The following is a 23,195-nucleotide window of genomic DNA, read 5'->3' on the forward strand; positions in this document are numbered from 1 at the left end:
ACATCGTGTATGTGTATGTGACAAATAAACTTGACTTGAGGTTATCCACTTTGGCAGCAAAAACAAGGAGGCAGATTATTATCTCAATGGTGTCAGATTAGGTAAAGGGGAAGTGCAACGAGACCCGAGTGTCCTTGTACACCAGTCACTGAATGTATGCGTGAAGGTACAGCAGGCAGCGAAGAAAGCTAATGGCATGTTGGCCTTCATGATGAGAGGATTTGAGTATAGGAGTAAAGATGTCCCTCTGCAGCTGTATAGGGCCCTGGTTGACCACATCTGGAGTATTGTGTGCAGTTTTGGTTCCCTAATTTGAGGAAGGACGTCCTTGCTACTGAGCCAGTGCAGCATGGATAACCCGAAGTTAACCCCCGGGATGGCGGGACTGTCAAATGAGGAAAGATTGGAAAGACAGGGCTTGTATTCACTGGAGTTTAGAAGGCTGAGAGGGGATCTTATAGAGACGTATAAAATTATGATAGAACTGGACAAGCTAGATGCAGGAAAAATGTTCCCAATGTTGGGGGAGTCCAGAACCAGGGGCCACAGTCTAAGAATAAAGGGGAGGCCATTCAAAACTGAGGTGAGAAAAAACTTTTTCACCCTGAGAGTTGTGAATTGTGGAATTCTCTGCCGCAGATGGCAGTGGAAGCCAATTCACTGAATGAATTTTAAAAAGAGTTAGATAGAGCTCTAGGGGCTAGTGGAATCAAGGGATATGGGGAGAAGGCAGGCACAGGTTACTGATTGTGAATGATCAGCCATGATCACAATGAATAGCGGTGCTGGTACAAACGGCCAAATGGCTTCCTCCTGCACCTATTTTCTATGTCTATGTCTAAACAGCATAAAAATATCCAAATGTGATGGAAAGACTGGAGGAAAGACTAGGTGCTGAGAGCTCTCTTGTACCTGCATTAAGGAGGCAATTAAACACACCTGAACAATTACACATACCAGTGAAACCTTGTGTCCCAAACATTACGGAACCCTGAAATGAGGGGCACTATGTATAAACACAGCTATAATTTCTACATGGTGAAACCAAAAGGTATAAAAAAAGCTTTTATGAAAATCTAACAATGTGCACTTGAACCACATATGATTTTTTTTCTATTACAAATCTCAAATTGTGGAGTACAGAGGCAAATAAATGATGGGTCTTTGTCCCAAACATTATGGAGAGCTCTGTAGGTCCAAATTCCATTCCTGTTCATTTGAAAGGAATATTCAAACCCCTTTTGCTATTCATTTAAGTTGTCAATTGTTAAAAAAGTAATCCTTAATATACCAGAGATCCTACATAGAAACATATTTGTTCTCAAGTACATTGGGTACATCGATCATATTGACAAGTTCATCTTTGAGATTTCTTCCTTGATGCTACAATGATGATCTTTGATCCATCATCAGAAACGGAAATTATCTCAATGCCAATCTTGCTTAATCAGAGAGTTCTCTCACGAACCTGTGCATCTTCAGGTTATGATCTGTTACTGTCAGCAACTCTACACAATACAGAATTATTCTTCAATTGAAATTATTTTCAGAGTGAGTTTTTATGAGGAAGTCATTGGGAGATGTGTAAGTTTCAAATCCTTATACAGTTGATTTCTACAGTGGATTTAGTTGGTCCTATGACTGGAAGACAACTTCTGTTTAATTATTAAACCTCTCTTTTATCTGGTCTTACTGCATTCATTGAAGATCCTCTGAAATACAGTATACTTTGAACATCTGAACTGATGGCTCTGGTCGTTTAACATCCTTTTAAATGCCTCGTAATTACTGTCACCATATTTGAGATATCTTTAACAGGTTGTGTGCATTTCTCACTACAGTTTTCAGAAGTTAACAAAAAAAATAGACAATAAAATGTAAATGTTAATTTTACACAGACATGTAAATGAAGCTTACCTTTCTTTATTCTCCTAACAGGAGCATCACTTTTTTTGATCCGTCGCCTCTTATCACTGGATGCAATTTGCTCTGGTGGAACTAGATGACGAGCATCATAAGTTAGGCCAACTCTATAAAGATGTCCTCGTACATGATTTGACAAGCCAACACCCGTGTCAAATACAGCTGGACAGTATGGACATGGTCGCTTCTCAGTGTGAAAATCAGTCCAATTGTAGGTTATATTAAGTGGAGCATCATGCTGATAAAGAACTGGATCCACAACTTCTATACATTTAGCATCATTTTTGATATGAAAATCTTCATTAATAAAATGGTTGGTAGTAACATCTTGATATTCTGCTGAGTAAAGACTTTGGTTACCATAGTCATTGCTGCCATAGTCATGAATGTCATCATGAAAATCATCAAAATCATCGTCGTCTTCGCTCTCATCGTAAGTATCAAAATCATCATCATCATCATCATCATCATCATCAATGCCATTTTCATCAACTAGATGTACTTCAGTACTGAAGTACTGAGTTTCTTTATCACCAACATCAAAATCATTATCAGAAATAGTTATTGCAGTAGTATCAATCATACAGTTAGCAGTTTCAACAACATCACTTTCTGGTGAGTTTTCTTCACCATCACATTCTAATGCATTTGCACAGGATTCAAGTTTATTCAAAATGACAACAGGTGCTTTGTGAAATACATCTGGATATTGATCCAAAATATCATTGCCAACAGAGACACTAACCATGACATCCTTAACAGATTTTCTAACTGATACAGCTCCAGCATCTGAACATTCCGTGTCTCCTGATATTTCTTCAGCATCAGACTGAACATTCAACGGCGATTGTACATCTCTATGATTTGTTTCTATTAATGCAGATGAAGGAAGCAAGTCTTTCACATTCCTTACATCATTTTCAGATTTCTCACGATTCTGATAACAAACTGCATGATCCTTCGACAACGGGATTGCACTGTTCCCTTTGTCATCAACGTCTCCCTGCTTTCTAATATGATCTTGATGCTGGAAACTAACCTTTTGTTCACCAGTGTTTAATCCTGTCAGAATCTGTGAGGATTTACTATAGTCTATTACAGAATCAGGTGAATGGTGTATATTTTCTGTGGCTCTACAGCATGGCTTCTGAGTAATAGCTTTATCATGGCCCTTGCTGTACAATCCCGAGGAATTTCCCTGTAAATCAGGTGCTTCAAAACTCCCCCTTATAATAAAGCTGCGCAGAAAATCAGGCTTTAGTGATGCAGCCTTTTTGTCACTCGGCAAATTCAAGATCAAGCCAGGTATTTTTTTTACACGTTCCCTTTTCTGTCGAACACGATAAAGACGTTGATGTAAGTATTTGACATGCTTTTTAAATATACTCCTAACTGGTGTGGTAAAAGGGCATTTCGTACATACATATATGCCTCCTGATTTACAGTGATTTATTACATTTTCCAATGATACACCTTTCAAAGGTTTGTGAATGGATTTGTTAATAACTGCATCATGAATATAAATTTGATGACCTTCAAGTTCATCCATTGATGCTGCCATGAAGTTGCATTTATCACAGCAGTAGTATCTTTTGTCCTTCTCATGTGTTTTAGCATGTTGCACAAATGTTTTGGGGCAGTTTGTTCCAAATACACATTGTGGACATTGTAATTTTGCATTACGGCCTTCATCCTGAAATGTGCGGAGCTCACGAATTTCCTCCATCAATCGCTCTCTTTTTTCTTGATGAAGACTCCGATGCTTTTGGAGAGGTGCACGGTCACGAAATGCAATTCCACATTCTTTACATATATATGGTCTTGGCAGATTTGTTTTACTGTGCCCTTCTAAATGATAAATCATATGTCTCTGCAAATGCTTCTTTTCCCTGAAATTGACGTTACATTTAGTGCAGGGGTAAAACGATGGTTCTGTCTCGGTATCTTCATCTGATGACGACTCAGAATCAGTTTGTAGATCATCCATCGGATACGCACTACCTGGAGGAAAAGCTGTTGAACCAAAAGGTAAAGTTTCGTCTACATATGCAGTTGTAGCAACATTTGTTCTTGCTGCTTCTAGGTTCTTTACAGGAAAATTATAATCACTGAAGATTAACTGTTTAATTGCTTCCACCGTTTCTTTGGGAAGGTTTGATCCTGTTTCGCCAACAAGATTTTTTTTGGCAGGCAAATATTTTGGTTTTACAACTGAAACCTTTGCTTCACCATGTTCCATCCCTTCCAAATTAATTGCAGATTTTTTAGGTAGAAGGTGTATGTCTGGACTTTCCAGTTCAGAGAAATCCACCATCTGAACAATGTCCATTTTCCGTTTCCTCTTTCTTCCATACACCAGATTTGATTGGACTTGAGAATTTCCATCAATGTGAACCATCTGATCATCCTTTCCCTTTGTTAGCAGAAACTGCATGAATTCTTTTTCAGGGTCCCAATTAAAGCCAGCATCATTGAAAGTTTCCGATTCAACAACATGAATATCAGAAGAACTTAACATTCTTTTACCCTTAATATCTTTTGTTTTTTCACTTTCTTGACAATATAACAGCTGGCTTGTAGAAGCACCATTTGACTGGACAGTAGACTTATGGTCCACAATTGGCAAAGGACTCATCATTTTAGACTGTGTATTAACTTGACCCTGAAAAGGCACTAATTTGGGGACCAGCAATAAGACAGGGGCTGGTGCTACCAGCTGAACTTTATCTGAATTGCCAGGTGATGTTGGACCCTGAACAGACTGAACAAAGTGAGATGGTGGGCTAGAATCTCCAACTGATTGACACAGAGATTGAGAAATGCTTAAGGAAACATCAGCCTGCTTTGTGTTGGAAGATTTAGTTGAGGAGGATTGTGGAACTACATCTCTCACAGCAGTTACTGTAGGCAAGGTATGTTTTGCATTCGAAACAGTAGGAGCACCAGTTTGCATAAACACAGTCTGCTGGGTTCCACTTAAGGCTTTTACAGAACTGTTCCTGGACGGATGTTTAGACAAGTTTAAAGTATTGCTTTTGGGAACCGACATTTGATTCTCTGTTAAGGTCTGAGGTATACTTGTAACAGTGGTTGATGGGAGATCTTTTTCATCTCCAAATCCGCTTTTAGCACCAAGAGAACTAATATGGGTCTTCATGCTATCTGTATTATTCATCTTCAATCCAGAGGCTTCAAATTTGTTAATCCTGCCAATAATAAAAAGAACGGTTATTGCACATGTATAAGAACAAAGTAAAATCTTTTTTTAAAACCATGAATATTAATGACACTGATGTTCTTAAAATCCAATAACTCTAAAAATTAAAATGGCTGCACCAGGCAAGGAACAACACAATTATTATCAGTGATAAAACAATGCACAAAGGCAAGTTATATTTTTTGCGGTTACAGCATTATCAAGGTTCAAGACAGGCCTTTTATGGTGCAATGCAATAAAATCACATCCATAATCGAGATCCCCAAGACAAGCGTATAACCCAGAGGCTTTGGGTTAACCTGGTATGCAAACCTATAATAAATTTAAATGCCAATTAAATTATAATCTTGCTGAACACTAAAGTGTGAGCTCCTTATACTATTTTAGTCCCTTGGTATATTTCGATTTGTGTATTTGCAGACACATATAAAAAGATAAATACATTTTTTTTACACAAGAATCTGCGTAAATATAAAATAAATTTAAGCTACAGTTTTATATTGGTAATGTATTGGTTATTATATAAACAAAATGGAATCAAATGTTGGTAAATTATGAAATAAGTTTAATCATTCAAAATTTTGAGAATATTCAATTATATATTATTCAAACACTGCTCAACTGAATCCTTAAAACAGACAATTACATTTTATTTATACCATTTTACCTTAGTTTAACTATATGATTAAAATAATTATAAAGACTTAAATTAACTGAGTTAAAAGGTGCAACTGCTTCATCAACCAAGAGATTAGTGGTTTCAACAACTATTACATCTACATCTTGTCTGTTGCTGAAGAAAAACGATTCCTGCTGTCGTTCTCAAATACTGGGGACTTTAATTATGTGTGAAGAATCAAAATTCCACACATTTTAGTTACAACCTTCCTGTTTCCCCTTCAAAACTCTCAGCTGCTGCTAAAATTGACCAATTTCCATGGGAACAAAATACACTTCCAATGAGATCATATTCAATGTTATCACTCTAAAATGGTGCTAAAACAGTTCCCAGCATGAGTCTCTGTGTTAAATACGCAGCAGAAGCTAAGGGGTGGGCACGTACAAACAGGTGCTAAGAATCGCGACTGAAAATGTCAATGAATAGGAAAACAAGCCTGGAAATGCTATAATGTTTGTCTCATTTACCTTAACTGATTTTAATCAATATGAGCAACCTGTACAGAACAAGTGCTGTAAAATTAATTGCTGTGACAGTGAGCAATGGGAGTTTTATAACACATCCTTCCTTCCAAAAGCTCTCATTTAATTTGTAATCAAACAAAAAAAAATAACAAGCATTTAAAACCAGCTGAAACACACACAGAAATGGTGAAAGCTTTAATTTCAAAATGACTCTGGTGTCCAAGATCCATAGCCAAATGTATGCTCAGTTAATTTAATATGCTGTACCTGAACTAGCTTTTCTCAACAGGAAGCAACGTTGCTAACGAAGTGGTAAATTCAGTGTTAATGAGTGGTGGCTTCACTGTTACCACCTCAGAGGTAAAACCTTCCGTGCTCCATATTCTACCCATCTGTTCTGGTGTTAGGGGTTCAAAGAAAGAACAGACGTTTCCCACTTAAAGCAAACTTCGGCGGTACCCTCTGAACAGCAGGATGGCAAACCCTCACAAAATCACGAATGGTCTCAGATTGCAGTTCTCATCATTAGAAGTTTTATATTAACAGCTCTATCTACAAGTTACAGAGACAACACATCCAAGTCCTATAACTTCACAACCTTATGTGCTTTTAAATCAATGTCCGGGGCTGTAGGAGGATGAAATCATCTAATTAAATTTTGTAAGGATAATAAAAATCAACAAAATTAAAAGATACCAGTGCAATATAAACATAAAGCAGCAGTATGAATTCTTTGTGCACTCATTATTGGGGTGTTTGACAAGTCATTAAATTCACAAATTACAACATAAAATATTGTTGAAAATGCAGACCTTGCAGCATATGCTGCAGTCCCTTTAATACAGCAATGAATGCAGATACCTTCCTAGCTATGCATCCAAATCACAAACGGAGCTCAGACCCATACACAAAACACGTATATAAAGGTCAGAATTTTTTATTCATTATGATAAGAGACCATAATGAAGTTATCCTTATTGACTTTCCTCAGAAATCTCAAATGTCAGTATTTTTGCAAACTATCAGCACTTGCTATAACACCCATATTGCACTACATCTTGAGGGTAATGCAGAAAAAATGAGGTGATAATTGCATATTAACATAATTATTCTGTAATCCCTTTGAGCAGCCTTCCTGGGTCATTTAGTAAAGCAGATTAAGTACAACCTTTCTGTCATCAGAGCTTTGTTGCCCACTTTTTGTCCTCTAACAATTATTTATGATGGAATAGTAATCTAAAATTAAATAAACATGGTTTGCTTAAAGGGCAATTTTATGATTATTTTTTACTAATATTTCAACAAAGAATCCATGCTCAAATTGATGAAATGATTCAATAAAGTTAGTAAATGCAAATACTTCAACAAGTCATTGTTATACTGATTATCACATATATCAATTTATAGTTGTGTTTCAATATTACACGTATCAATGTGTTTTCTAAAATTAAGGGCAAATTGCACTTTGTAATGTTCAATAGATAAGATAAATGTAAAAAAACATACATTTGGAAGCTACACAAGGCATAATGCTCATCGCCTCTATTTTAAAACTTTTTTTTGCCTTTTAGACAAATTTCAACCTGCTGCATCATTCCTCTGAAAGTCACCATGACATAGTGTTGGGGTTGAGCTAAGATTAAGTCTTTATAACAAAATAGTTTGGAATATCATCTTTTTGTTTTCTTCAGAATCAAATCAAACACTAGCTCAGGCACAGTGATCCGGGAAACAAGTATATTCCTTTCTCCTTACTTCTCTATCCTACTTGATAAAAATAACAGAATAGCCATGCATAAATTATCATGCTGACATTGCAATGATCAGTATATTGCAGATGGCGTCTTAAAGAGCCAGTGGGGTGAAGACCTGGGTCCCATCCATACACAGCAGAAACAAACTGCCTGAAGCTGAACTAGATAACTAGAATATGGTGTGTTGGAAGGTTCTTCAATTAATTTAAAATTTAAAACAAAAATTGGATACATCTATTGCTGTATCATTGATCTTCTGACCTACTAATAACGGAAAACCATGATACAAAAATGAGTGATGGAAAGCAAACAAAGACACAAAAAGCAGTTAATAAAACATAACTGGCAGTCATCCATGGTTTCCAAGAACACAAAAGGAGTACAAATGTGGACAAAAGAGGAATGAGATTATTTGATTATTACATGAGAAATCTCATGTGTAGCTCTAGTATAACCTCCTTCCATTCCAGTACAATGGATTTAGAGGTGGCTGATGAGGCTAATGGGACCAGCAACTTCTTCCATAGGTGAAGTAGGAGATGCCCGACAGGGCAGGCAGGTGGACAACATTGAAGCTTCTTCCACTGTTTACGTTTCTGTACATTCCCAGTAAAGGGATACGAGTTCTCAATGCCATTGCAAATGCTCCCTTTCATTTTAAATGGTCATGGTCATTTAGATTGTATGACCTGGCGCATAACCCACTGGTTAATTTGGAGAGTTTTGCAGAGACATAGTAAGTAGCGCAGCGGTAGAGTTGCTGCTTTACAGCGAATGCAGCGCCGGAGACTCAGGTTCGATCCTGACTACGGGTGCTGCACTGTAAGGAGTTTGTACGTTCTCCCCGTGACCTGCGTGGGTTTTCTCCGAGATCTTCGGTTTCCTCCCACACTCCAAAGACGTACAGGTATGTAGGTTAATTGGCTGGGTAAATGTAAAAATTGTCCCTATTGGGTGTAGGATAGTGTTAATGTGCGGGGATCACTCGGCGGCACGGACTTGGAGGGCCGAAAAGGCCTGTTTCCGGCTGTATATATTTGATATGATATGATACCTCTTTGGTGCTCTGCAGTGCTCCATGTAGATAGTCTGCGACAAAGAGGCCACAGATGGGCAGGATCCCTGTTACTGGCAGACCATGACCGTTGCGCCACGTTTGAGATCTAGCATGCATGTGACAGGAGATCTGTTAGTATAATTTGACATCATCAAGAAAGAAGCAAAATGCTAGTACAGAAACCAGCTGTCTAGCCTCAGACTATCATGCAACTCAACCTCCCTTCCATTGGCTCCATCTACATTTCACACTGCCTCGGCAAGGCCATCAGCATAATCAAGGATGACTCTCACCATGGTCATGCCCTCTTCCCCCCTCTCCCATCAGGCAAGAGGTACAGAAGTGTGAAAACGCACACCTCCAGATTCAGGGACAGTTTCTTCCCAGCTATATATCAGGCAACTGAACCATCCTAACACCAATGAGATCTTTAATCGGACTTTACTGGACTTTAGCTTGCACTAAATGTTATTCCCTTTATCCTGTATCTGTACACTGGATGGCCCGATTGTAATCACGTGTTGTCTTTTCGCTGACCGGATAGCATGCAACAACAAAGCTTTTCACTGTACCTCGGTACATGCGACAATAATAAAATAAAATAAACTAATCATTGTGAAAGGATTCCTCAATCACCTCCTCCAAAGATGCTTCCAAATGACAATGTGGACTCCATCCACGTCGAGGCACAGTGGACATAATCTTCACTAAGCACCAACTCCAAGATAAATGCAGGAAGCAGCTTCAACTTTACTTTCAACTTCCTAAAAAAACATTTGACTCCATCAATCAAAAGGTAATGAGAGCACAGTCCACTCCTTCTCAAATTTGAGGGCTTTGATTGTTCCGGTGCCCAATAAGAGCATGGTAACTTGCCTCGACGACTACAACCTGGTAGCATTTACATCCACCGTGATGAAACACTTTGTCAGAAAAGACCAGGATTCACTTTTGCCATAACCGGTTAACAGCAGATGCTACATCACCGGCTCTCCACTCTGCTCTGGACCATCTAATAACTGTAACACATATGTCAATATTCGTCGATGTTCAATATTATCATCCCCTCTAAACTCATCTCCGAGGGAGCCTCTGTCCTCGTTGCAACTAGATTCTCGATTTCCTTATTGGCAGACCACAATCAATGCAGATCTGTAACATCTTCTCCTCATTGACCATGAATACAAATGCACCCCAAGGTGGAGTACCTAGCCAACTCTTCTCCTCACTATACACCCCTGCCTGTGTGGTTAAGCACAACTCCAATACCATCTATAAATTTGCCAACGACACCACCACTGTGGTTGGCTGAATCACCAGTGGTGATGAATCCCTGTAAAGGGGAGAAACAGAACACCTGGTTGAGTGGTGCCGCTACAGCCACCTCTCGTTCAGATTCATGGTCAACAAGACCAAGGACTGCAGAGAGTGGTGGACTCAGCCCGGTCCATCACAGGCAAATCTCTCCTCCACATCGAAAGCATCTATATGAGGTACTGCCTGAAAAAGGAGCCATCTATTATAAAGTCTCTTCACCGTCCGAGCCACGCACTCTTCTCCCGCCATGCAGAAGCCCAAAATACCACACCACCTGGTTCTTTCTTACAACTATCACGTTCTTAAACAAACTTATGCAATGGAACATTACTGCCCATTTCTTGCACTACTATAGACTTTTTTTTGTCTAATTATGTCATCGCACTAAATTTATTTTACATGCGGTCTGCTTTCTTAGAATTTTTACGTGTTATTTATGTTTCTGTATCATAAGAGTCATACCGCACGGAAACAGGTCCTTCGGACAACTTATCCATGCCGAAGATACTTCATCCAAGTTAGTCCTATTTGCCCACTTTTGACCCACATACTTTAAACTTTCCTATCCAAATGCATCTGCATACATAAAATCGATTCAAATGCCTCTGGCATAGCAGTAATGGGTTATAATCTCTCGGCAATGGCATTTAAATTTTTGATTCTTGTGTGTCCTCTACAGCAATATTAGAAGTATGTCGCACACATAATTCCTAGCATGCAGCATGAGTCTTCCAGTGATAGGGAATAAGCAATCTAGCAATTTCACTTCTTCGCATATACTTACCCTTTTTTTGGCAGCTTTATTTAATGACTGCCATTACCAACACAGAAATTGATAAAATGATTTTCCATCCTATTTGAAACCATTTGCCATTCAGATTGGGCATTCTGGATTGATTGTATGTCATTAATATGTCATTAACATTCCCATTTATGATCTTATGTAGTGTGGATAGTCATCCATGAAGCAGGGGATGGTGGGTATGCCTAGGACACCACCCTGAGGAAATAATGCACTGATGTCCAGGGGGTAATTGATTAGTACGGGTGCCAGAGGCTATCGGGAGAAGGTGAGGGAATGGGGTTAGGAGGGAGATAGATCAGCCATGATTGAATGGCAGAGTAGACTTGATGAGCCGAATGGCCTAATTCTACCCCTATTCCTCATGAGTTAATTGATCTCCATCAACCGCTATCATCTTTTTTGCAAGGCATGGAGTGCTTTCTCTTTGATGTTCAAGTGTCATCAGGGTTTCTTGATAAATCGTAGAACAGAAAGTGCTAACTCAACTCACAACCCACAGCCAGAATTTCTTTTTTAAATCCACGTTTGACCAAGTCTATGTTCTGGTCTGGACTTTATCTAAGGAACTGCGCTACAACATGCTACAATGTTGAAAACTACATTCTGCACTCTGTATCTTCCTCATTTCTCTGTCTATTTTATTTCAGTTTGAACAGATTGTACCTATGTATGCTATGTTCGTTTTGGAGAGCAGACAAAACAAAGCCTATCACTGTACCTTGGTGCATGTGGCAATAATAAACCCAAACATCATTGAGTAAATTATTAGCACAGAAATTATACTTATTAGTGCTATTGATGAAGGCTTCCATCACTTGCTGTTAACCATCGATCAACTGGGCAATAATTAGCCAGATAGGATTTATCCTGTTTGTTGTGAACAGAACATAGCTGGACAAATTTCCACATTGTCAGGTAGATGCCAATGTTGTAACTTTACCAAAATTGCTTGACACAGAGGCACAGCTAATTCAGTTACTCCAGATGTGATGTTATCGTGTCCCATACCCGTTGCTAACATTCACAAGATTCTAACTGCTTTTAAAGTATTGTGTTCTTCTACTCTTTCTTGCAAAGTAAGCAATCTCCCTTTTTCTTTCACCACTTCTTGCTATTTCCTTTATAGTTGCATGCTCTTTGGGCCCTCATAAGCCACTTTCCAGCTAGCACTTAATCACCACCAGACTTAGATACTTTACACCCTGCCTTTTCATCCAAATCATTTAATATAAAATGTGAATAATGGTATTGATCAGGGTGGCTATCAATAAATGTCGTCAATGTAAAATTTATCTACTAGAATAAAAATGGAAAATTCTGGAAAACAGTTTAGGTCGCAACTGCGAAAAGAAAAGTTACGGTTTCAGGTTTTTAAATGGTATTGTGAAATTATACCCCTTGGTTCTAGACTCTTATTTGTCAATCACAGTTTATTCCTGCATTGTTTTCTATCCTTTAACTAATTTTCTATCCATACTAATAGATTTAACCCACCCGCGAGCCTTTATTTTACCTAATCTTTGTGCTGCACCATCTGCTGCTTGAAAATTCAGATACTCTACATTCACTGGTAACTCTGCTGTCTAAAGCCTCAACGATCTCAGTCGGTGTGGCAAACACCTATGACTCTTCTTTCATTAAACTGCATGGACTCTGCCTACTCTTAAGATTTTCAAAGTCCCCTTCTTGAAACTTCTTGATAGATTATAATTGAACACACAGAAAGAATAAAAGGAAGTACACAAAGAAGTGCTGGGTTCATGAGGAGTATTTATGCAAAAATAGACCTTTAAATAGTATGAAATGCTATTAAAAAGCAAACAGGGTTTGGGGTTTGCATATAGATAAACTGATATCAAAAGGACACACACTGGTACCCCACAGAGTACTGATGCATTATAGTTCTCATGGTCCTCCACCCCAAATATCCAAAGCTGAGTACCTCGTATGATTGAACTTACCTTGCATATATTAGTTAACTAAATGGAGTACTTACATTTCTACAGCATTAATAAAAGCAATTGCACTGTTCGTACACATTCAATTTGAAATTTCCTCCCAGTGCTCCTCAAATAATGTTTACTCTATCCAAGTAGAAGGATCAGTGGGACAATTTGTCTTCATCTGGACTTCTTTAAGAATCTGGAGTAAATTCCAGTGATACCCCATATTTGAAATCAATATTCTCATAACGAATGTATATTGCTCTTCAGTCTCCTCAAAATGTTCCTTCCCCTGTTAATGTGCTTGCAAAGACCATCTGGGCTGCATCATTACATTATACATTACATTATTGGCTTGTCAACAAAGCTTCCAAAAACTGAAATTATGTCTGAGTGTAACTTAAAAGCATTGAACCTATGAATTATTACAGATATCAGTTTAATATTATTTTAAGTGTGCTGGCATCTTATGTCCTTCACAAGTTACATGCCAAAGTGCATTTCTAGAAGGTCAAAAAGGCTGCTTTAGATCTGACGTACAAGAAAACAGATGGCACCACTGGTCATACATTAACATGGAGAGGAATTCTGAGTCCTTTCTCATCAAGTAATTGTAATTCTTAGCAAATTTGCAGTTCTGAAGCACAGCCATTCAATTTAAAAATAGAGCACAGCTAAATTCTGTAAATCCTGTGAACACCAATTTCCAAATAACTGTAGCATTTCTGCTACACATTATACTATTACACAGAATTTTCAGAGTTTTAAAACATTGATATCATAATTCAATGCTAGATTTTATTAAGCAAAAGTGGTGTTTAAAACGTGCAATTGAAGCTCATCTTTTCTAGTCTAAGGTATTTATTCACAAAATGCTGGAGTAACTCAGCAGGTCAGGCAGCATCTCAGGAGAGAAGGAATGGGTGGACGTTTTGGGTCGAGGCCCTTCTTCAGACTGATGTCAGGGGGCGGGGCAAAGGAAGGATATGGGTGGAGACAGGAAGATAGAGGGACAACTGGGAAGGGGGAGGGGAAGAGAGGGACAGAGGAACTATATAAAGTTGGAGAAGTCAATGTTCATACCGCTGGGCTGCAAGCTGCCCAAGCGAAATATGAGGTGCTGTTCCTCCAATTTCCGGTCTTTTCTAGTCTAAATCATTCAAGTTTCTTTCACAAACTAAAAAGAACACTCCAAGTGCTCCACTTAAGGCTGTATTAGGGTAACAAAAATTACCTCTCTTAACTAAAGTGTTTCCCTTTTTAAGAAGATCAAGAGCATCAATTTAAAATTCAAATTTGATGTGATTTCCACACCTACCTACTTTGTTTGAGGGGTTTGCTAATGACAATTATTGACAGATTTCCTTTAGCATAATAAAACATGCCTGCTGCCCTACAAATCACACATTCTGGCGACAGGACAAACACGAGTCTGTCCTGTTAATCTTGCAGTAAAGAAAAACAATGAACCAGTACTGAGGCAAGCAGCAAGAATTAAATTGCTTTTACGAGGTGTGCATTTGTCATTTGAATATAAACCCGTGCATTTTGTTTTCTATTAGCAAATAATAAATTAAAACCGCTTTAGCACCAGTTTGTGAATAAAGACTACAGAATAATGCACATTACAACCCGTTGGTTTATTAGTACAAATCTGGCAAAATCTCATCAAGGCATTGCTACTGGAATATGACAAATGAGGCAGCCAACCTGGGGAAGCACAGGTCTGTTGCAGCTTATATAATGTTAAAGTACCTTAAATCTCCATACCAAATAATTGTTTTCAAAACAATATCAGCCTGAATAATTTTTCACCCTTACATTAAAATAACAAAAGCTGGGAATGATTCTATTATTTCTCCCTACCATCTAAAAATACAGGTCTAAGGCACGATGAAAATCTCACTATCATGCAGAGCAGATCAGTTCCTCCAGTGGCAAACTCAATCAAAACTTTAGACTCAATCATTACCTGCATTATCAGTATGATTGCTACTCTCGTATGTTTAATCAGTATGTATACACTATTACAAATCACCAAAATGTTTTGGCAGCTCCTCTATTCCCTGTGACCATTACTATGGAGGAAAAGGGCTGCAAATTCAGGGTTCATCAGCTCTGAGGTTTTCTCCTAGTCATAGAGTCATAGAGTCTCACAGCATTGAAACAGGGGCTTTGGCCCAACTTGCATACACTGGCCAACATGTCCCATCTACACTAGTTTCATCCTACTTGCGCTTGGCCCATATCCCTCCAAACCTGTCCTATCCATGTGCCTGTCCAAATGTTTCTTAAATGTTGCCTCTACTATCTCCTCTGGCAGCTCGTTCCATATACCCACCACCCTCTGCATGAAAAAGGTACCCCTCAGATTCTTATTGAATCTTTCCCCCCTCACCTTAAACCTATGTCACCTGGTTCTCGATTCCCCGACTCTGGGCAAGAGACTCGGTGGATCTACCCAATCTATTCCTCTCATGATTTTCTACACCTCCATAAGATCACCCCACATCCACCTGCACTCCAAGGAATAGAATTTCAACCTCTCCCTATAGCTCAGGTTCTTGAGTCCTGGCAACATCCTCGTAAATCTTCTCTGCACCCTTTCCAACTTCAACTCCCAAAATGAGGCTTTCCACTCCTGGGTATCAGAGACGTCTTCTTTCTTCAGTAAATCTTTCCCCCTTGCTGTTGTGGATGAAGCCCTCATCCATATCTCCTGTGTTCTGCAATTCTGCTTTCTTTCCCCCTCCCCCCATGGATGGAGTTCACCTTGTTCTTTCTTTCACCCTACCAGCCTCCGCTTTCAACACTTAATTCTCTGACATTATCGCCAGCATCAATGTGATCCCACCACCAGTCACAACTTCCATTCCCTCCACAGATACGTCTTACCATTGTTCCACCAGCATTTTGTTGTTTTCCTTCAAATAATTGTTATTGCCAAGCAAGAGAGTAACCAGAAGATAGTGATTTAATGGCAAACTAGATAAGTCTTTTCAGGCAGCAGACTTTAGAATACCTTGTATTAAAAAGTGGCTGTGACAAACTCTACAGCGGCTTTTACAAGATAACGTAACAAAACGGAAAAGGGACAATTTGCAGAACATTGTGGAAACTTGTGGCAGAAGGGGCAAAGCTAATGAACTAAACATTAGAAAACTTTCTGTGCTAGAAGTTTTTTATGATTCTAGGCAAAGTGGTTTATCAGGAGAACCCTTTTCATGAAGAAATAACCACCATTGGCATTCTTTACATAAAAGTCGCAAGAAATCATTGCATGATACATGAACTTGATTTGGAAGAAGAAATTCTCCATGTTAGCTGGTAGTGGGTGCCTTTTTTATATGAAACACTCAACTATGGCTTTGTCTTATTCCAGAAAAGGTTCAGGATCCTACTATATTAACAAAGAGCAGGTATGCCTCCTTCTCAATAACAATTCATCCAACAATTCACCATTCTTTCATCCCTAGCTGTGGTCAATCACCGTGCAGCATTTGGGTGAATAAAAATAGTCATTGCATGCACAGATCTTTTTTAAAAATAAGTGAAGGACCACAATTGAGAGAGAAAAATACAAAATGACACAAATTAAATTCCACTTCTTTTATACGTATTCTAATACATTTTGGCTTAAGTTCCTGGGCTGGAATGTGTACAAAGCTCTTTAAAATGCAACATATCTGACTTTAATAATAAAACAAACACATACATGGACAAGTTCCTGTATTTAGATTTTACAAATTTGGTTCAGTGTTTTTCAGGAAGCCACTAATGCATCAACCACAGATGGTGCTAACCTTTGAGCTTGAAATCTCTTTCAACAACCAGGCTATCAATTAGAATCTTGCTGAATCTGTAAAGAATCTGGCTTCCCGAGTTGAGAGAGAAAAGCAAGATCTGGCTGGCATTACTCATTAATGCTGCATAATCATGACTTGTGAAAAGTTAAAAGTGAGTTTATTATATTGAAAGGATTCATTTTTACTTTCTGGGAATCCTACGAATGAGATAGAAATGAAACATAGAGGATTTCTTTTGTTCGCACGGAACAATGGGGCATCTAGAGTTCACAATTGCCTGTTCTTGTTCCAGTCAAAATACAACAAGAGCTTTATGTCCGTTCTTGCAAATTGAGCAATTACTGGGCAACACCAAGTTTCAGTGATTTTCTGGATAATTACTGGATTCAGCATCAGCTAATTATGCTTCCCTTTTACAGTGTGTCGAATGCCTTCAAAATACTGCAGATGCAAAAAAAATCTAAATAGGAAACGAGCCTACCTAGATCTAATATTTTTCTTTCCACCAAATCTTCATGCTTAAGCAATTCCAACACTTTCAATTACTTGGGTGCACTGGGACAATCGGAAAACTTTCCTCTCAAAACAATGGCCAATCCATTCAGCATACACACATAGAAATGAATAAAACAAGGATAGACACAAAGTACAGGAATAACTCAGCAGGTCAGGCAGCATCTCTGAAGAAGTGTTCCGACCCAAAACGTTACCCATCCTTTTTCTCCCGAAATGCTGCCTGACCAGCTGAGTTACTCCAGCACTTTTTGTCTATCTTCGGTATATATCAGCACCTGTAGTTCCTTCCTACAAATAAAACAAGGTCCTGACTGTATGCATATAAAGTAGACCACTGTGTGTTCTCCACTAAACATCGACAGCGACCAAAAATGGAGATTAAAGATCAACCTAATAGTGCATTTTGACGAAAGCTATTAGTTTGCCTTGTGAGCTACAAAAGTGTAACAAAACAATAAGATGACTTAATCTTAAAGCTAGGATGTTAAATATAAGGCAGCAGCAACAAAGCATTTTGGAACTCTCACGGCAATAGCATGGGAGAAAAACCTTTAACTTTAAAGTGTGAAACGAACATGTAAATTATACTGAAGTCCGTAATCACGAGGTCACCTCAAGGATGGCATCTTTAACATAGGACTACAAGATCAAAAAAGCATGCTGCCATGCCGTCTTAAAAATAATATACCCCAAAGTTAACTTTTGATACTAAATTTGAGAGATTGGCATCATTAAACAAAGCCATCAATTACTACTGAACATAGCTATCCATGTGAGTTGTCTGCTAGTGCAATAAATTTTCAACCACAATTGTGTGGTATAAGAGTCAAATATAAGGCACATCAAACAAAAGCCATCAAATCTTTTTTTCCTTATGTGCACTAATGAAGCAGCAATCCAACTACTTTGTGGCCATTTCACTGCTACATTGTTGTACTTCCAAAATTATTCTTTGTTTAGATTGAATTAAAATTCTCAACCAACGAGGAAGGGCGGGATTTGAACCCAATTTCTGAATATTGGTTCAGAGAATGCAAGTCGAAGTAATCTTATTCTGTCATAGGTGCCAAAAGCTGCAATTATATTTGCAACTAAATATTTTCCTGTGTGGATATGGAGAAAATCTTGAAAAGCTAAAATAAAAACATTTTTAGCTAATTATGTAAAACTGTGGTTATTGGCAAAGTCTTCAAATTAATTTAAAATTAAATGACTGTATTAACCGTTGGTTTAGTTTTTAGGTTAGTTTAGTTTAGAGATACAGCGCAAAAACAGGCCCTTCGGCCCACCGTTGTCTGCACCGACCGGCGATCCCTGCACACTAACACTATCCTACACACAGGAGACAATTTTACACATACACCAAGCCAATTAATCTACATACCTGTACGTCTTTGCAGTATGGCAAGAAACCGAAGATCTCAGAGAAAACCCACGCGGTCACGGGAAGAACGTACAAACTCTGTACAAACGTCACCCGTAGTTGGGATAGAACCCAGGTCTCCGGCGCTGCAAGCGCAGTAAGGCAGCAACTCTAACGCTGCATCACTGTGCCACCCTTTACTGATTCACCACAATCGCTTTAATTAAGGGCCTGTCCTACTTAGGCGATTTTAAGGCGACTGCCGGCGACTAGGCTGTCGCAGGTATGATCGCGAGGAGTCTTCAAAGAATCGTAGTAGACCTCGGCACGTCGCTGAGAAATCAACCGGTATGAAATTTCTCGGCGACTGCTGGCTTGTCGCCAGGTATCGTTGCTTATTGCGGGCGCTATCGCATGCTGTCCCCAGGTTTGCTAGGTTCTCTTAGATGCATTTAGAAGCACATAATATTAAATTAAGTAAAGTCATTTGAAGATACCATAAAATACTTGTGTTTAACCAATTTATTTACCGTCAGGACATTTGACAGGTAGATTGGAGTCGACAGTTTGAGTCAGGTAAGTGTGGGAATCTTCACGATGTTTATGGCCATCAGCGATTACATTTAAAGTAGGCTCCCAACCCAGATATGCAACCCAGAAACCAGATATGCATCTCCCGTACATTTTCAAAGAATGCCCACACGCTGCACAAAAATACATTTAACCACTTTTAAAATTAAATTTCTTAATACTGCTATTAGTAAACTGGAAGTTAATCCAGTTTATGCCTTGTTACCGTGAAGCTTGGTTATCAAGTAACCCGGGCAAGATGTTATATTTCAAAACTGTCAAATAATTACCGACTTGTCAGTGATTTCAGCGAAAATTAGGACGCTGCAGAAGCATTTACAGTGTGGGAATTTTGCGATGTTTCCGAAGACGGCGTAATCTCGACCTGACTCGGCATTGTCATGGTCATTGTCGTACGGTGAAAGAAAATTTTGGCGATCTGCTACGACTTTGACAGTCGCCGGCAATCGCCTTAAAAATTGCCTAAATGGGACAGGCCCTTTAGTGTCCCTTCCACAACAAGCTTAAAACAGAAATGCTACCAGATGAAATTAAGTGCATTTTTAATATTTGTTTAACTTTCTTTTTGTTTACATCATTCAATGTCACTTACAGATTTTTTTGCTTCGTAAAAGAAGCATCATCAAAACCAAAGCACATCTCTCGAGTAATCCCACATTTGAATCTCCAGTCAGGTTTTGTTCCTTGCACAGAACCAAAGAAGGAATAACTATGTGTGCATACAGCTCTCTCTGCCCGTGACCTTATTTCCATATCCCTACACAACTGCACCATCAGCCTTCAACAGTTCTTTTAAAATCAAACTTTGTCAAGACTCTCTTCAGTTTCAATCTTGCCCATTTGACTGCAGTCAAGGCAACTTTTCCTGCCTTGCATATTGCAAAAGTCGTTCCCTGTCCCCTCCATTCCATCAGATTCCTCATAATAGCTGTAAGCCCTACTCTTCACCAGCTTTGTCAAGTTATCAATCATTTTTTTAATACATCAAAAACATCTTAGCGATTTTGTTTTCTTCCCAATCACTGAACTGATGATGAAACAAATTGACTGTAAGGTTCATATTCTGTTAGACCTTGTGCTCAGCTGTTGGTTCATATCTTTGTCATCACAGCCAGCCTCCTCCTAAAATGGATCAGAATCCAGATCGATCTGAATGGCAGGGTTGGCCTGAAGATTGAGGTAAATTCAGTTTTTTTTAAACTACACTTAGCTTATCTTATTCTTAATTATTGTTATTAATGTGACTTTGATAAATGTTACCGTTTTAAATTTCAATAACTGTTAAAATCTCGAGCATTTTCTACCCAGGAAGTTCTGGGGGCTAGCTCATTAAAAGTATCTAGAATGGAACCGTACCTTTTTAAAGGATCGGGGGATTGAGGGCTTTGGTGATCTGGCACAGGGAAGAAGTTGAGGCAAGGGAGAACGAGCATGATCACAATGAATGGTGGGGTAGGCTTGAGAGGGCCAGGTGACCTCCTCTTGCTTCTATTTTCATGTGTTGTTGCGCTCATGACAATTCATCAGCTCGCTATGAACACAAGAGGTCCAGGATAATTAGACTGAAACAACCATTCAGTTGGTGTAGCACTCCTGTCGTTTTTACCCTGAATGGCTCAGTCTTCCAACATCTCAATTCTTAACATCTGGATCACCATCTGGCCAGAGAAGAATAAATTTTCTGTAAAACAAAACAGCTTAGAAGAGGCATCATCTTCGGCCTGGATGATTTGCGCTGAAGCGCTGTATCTGTGTTATCCGACACTATAACAGGGTAGATGTTAAGAGTGTAGAATCTCCAAAAAGGGGGCTAATTACAAAATTAAGGAACAATCGTTTAAAACTGAGGAATGACTCACTAAAAGGGAGAAAAACAATGGAATTCTCTACCCCATAAGATTGTAGAGGTAAAATTATTGGGAGTCTTTAAACAGGAAATAGGTACATTTTTGAAAGACCATGGATTGAAGCCGATGGGAATCTTGCAAAGAAAAGGTATGAGACCTGGGACAGATCGGTCTTGATCATATTGAATCGTGGAGCAGACTTGAGGGGTCAAGTGACTATTCCTTGTCCTATTTTCTTATGTTGTTAAGTTTGTTTGCAAGCATGACAGTTAATGCATTACTTTCTAAAAATTGTTATTTAAAATTAGGTTGATTGAAACGGCATAGTTGAGGGTATTCCAAAGACATCGTGACTCCAATTCTTTCCACCTCGCTTCTGATAAGGACTCCATTCCATGTTCCCAGTGTCTTAGTCTCATCTGTTCTGTTTTAGATGTCCACTCCACCACAATTGCATCAATTCCAATTCCCAGAATTTTGCTCTCGACCTGCTCCACCAGCCTCCCTATTCAACAATTCAAGATTCTGTAATTTTTTGACACCTGCAACTTTATGACATCAGACTCATCTCCCCTACCTTTCAGTATTCCAAAGGGATTGCTCTTTCAACGGCATTCTGGCTCGTTTCCATCAAGAACTATTCCGCTTTTCCTGACACTTTTGTGGCACGGTAGTGTAGCGGTAGAGTTGCTGCCTTACAGCGAATGCAGTGCCAGAGACCCGGGTTCGATCCCGACTATGGGTGCTGTCTCTACGGAGTTTGTACGTTCTCCCTGTGACCTGCGTGGGTTTTCTCCGAGATCTTCGGTTTCTTCCCACACTCCAAAGACGTACAGGTTTGAAGGTTAATTGGCTCGGAACATGTAAAAAATTGTCCTTAGTGCGTTTAGGATTGTGGTAATATGCGGGAATTGCTGGTCAGCACGGACCCGGTGGGCCGAGAGAGCCTGTTTCCGCACTGTATCTCTAAACTAAACTAAACAAATGCAGGAGATCAACATCTGCCTTCTTCCCTGACATCATCATAGGACTCAGCATTCCTTCCAGTGTTAAATGGCAACAGTAGAACTGTTATTATGTGATTGACCTGTGCCCATCAGTGAAATACCCCAGTATTGTACAATGACGAATGTAGTATGCCAGTGACATGCAGCAATAACCCATGCCCACCAATGCAATAATGCAATATGGCTCTAGAGCTGGATATGGACCTGGAGTTATACTTGGGTCTACATGAGCAGGCTGGGCCTGATATGGTGCCCGGGTGCTCTATTGGTCTCAGGCCCTTCACTTGTATCGGGTGAGCTGCAAGGATCAGGAATGTTGCAGAGGATTGGGAATAGAGTGGAGAGAATCAAGACCTACATCAGATCTACAAATGCAGCTTCCAAAGAGCTCTTCCTGGTCCCCATGTACCTCCGTCAATAACATCACTTGCCGATCCTTTTAATGCATTGGGTATTCTTGAGGAGACCCACTTTACAGAATCAGCAAAAAAATTCAGAAATATTGACGACCTGAATAATTGTTAAAGGGCTGTCAATTTCCTTTCAGAAACTTTTAGCATGGTAAGACATCGAATGGGACAGAAGCAGACCTCATGGATGGCAGGTGTGGGACCCATTCCGTGTGGTGGATATTCAATGATGTTGTGCACCATGTTACTGGACTTTCCAACTTTTCAAATATTTTACAATATGCTCATATTTTTATTTTTGATTGAAACACCAAATATGGGACCTTGACATTCCATTATTAATTGGATCAGTTCTCTTTAAATCTATTCTACCCTCCTGTGCTTCACTTAATTTCAATCGGAAATCAGCAGCATTAACATTTTGGACCATTAATTTCATGATAAAATTGAATCATCACAATGAAATGCAACGATTTTTTTTAAATCTACAAAAAGA

At 39.0% G+C, this 23,195-nt stretch overlaps 1 protein-coding gene across 3 annotated transcripts in view; it reads right to left on the minus strand.

Moving 5' to 3' along the window:
* Nucleotides 1–23,195, minus strand: part of LOC144598264 (zinc finger protein 644-like) — a 97,365-nt gene that overhangs the window by 25,209 nt on the left and 48,961 nt on the right. For all 3 annotated transcript variants that reach the window (XM_078408201.1, XM_078408200.1, XM_078408199.1), the window contains one exon: nucleotides 1,918–5,129. In XM_078408201.1, the coding sequence (XP_078264327.1) occupies nucleotides 1,918–5,098 (3,181 nt within the window). In that variant the 5' untranslated portion in view covers nucleotides 5,099–5,129. The remainder of the gene's footprint in view (nucleotides 1–1,917; nucleotides 5,130–23,195) is intronic.

The sequence above is a fragment of the Rhinoraja longicauda genome, chromosome 11 (assembly GCF_053455715.1).
Source record: "Rhinoraja longicauda isolate Sanriku21f chromosome 11, sRhiLon1.1, whole genome shotgun sequence".
Taxonomy (NCBI): Eukaryota; Metazoa; Chordata; class Chondrichthyes; order Rajiformes; family Arhynchobatidae; genus Rhinoraja; species Rhinoraja longicauda.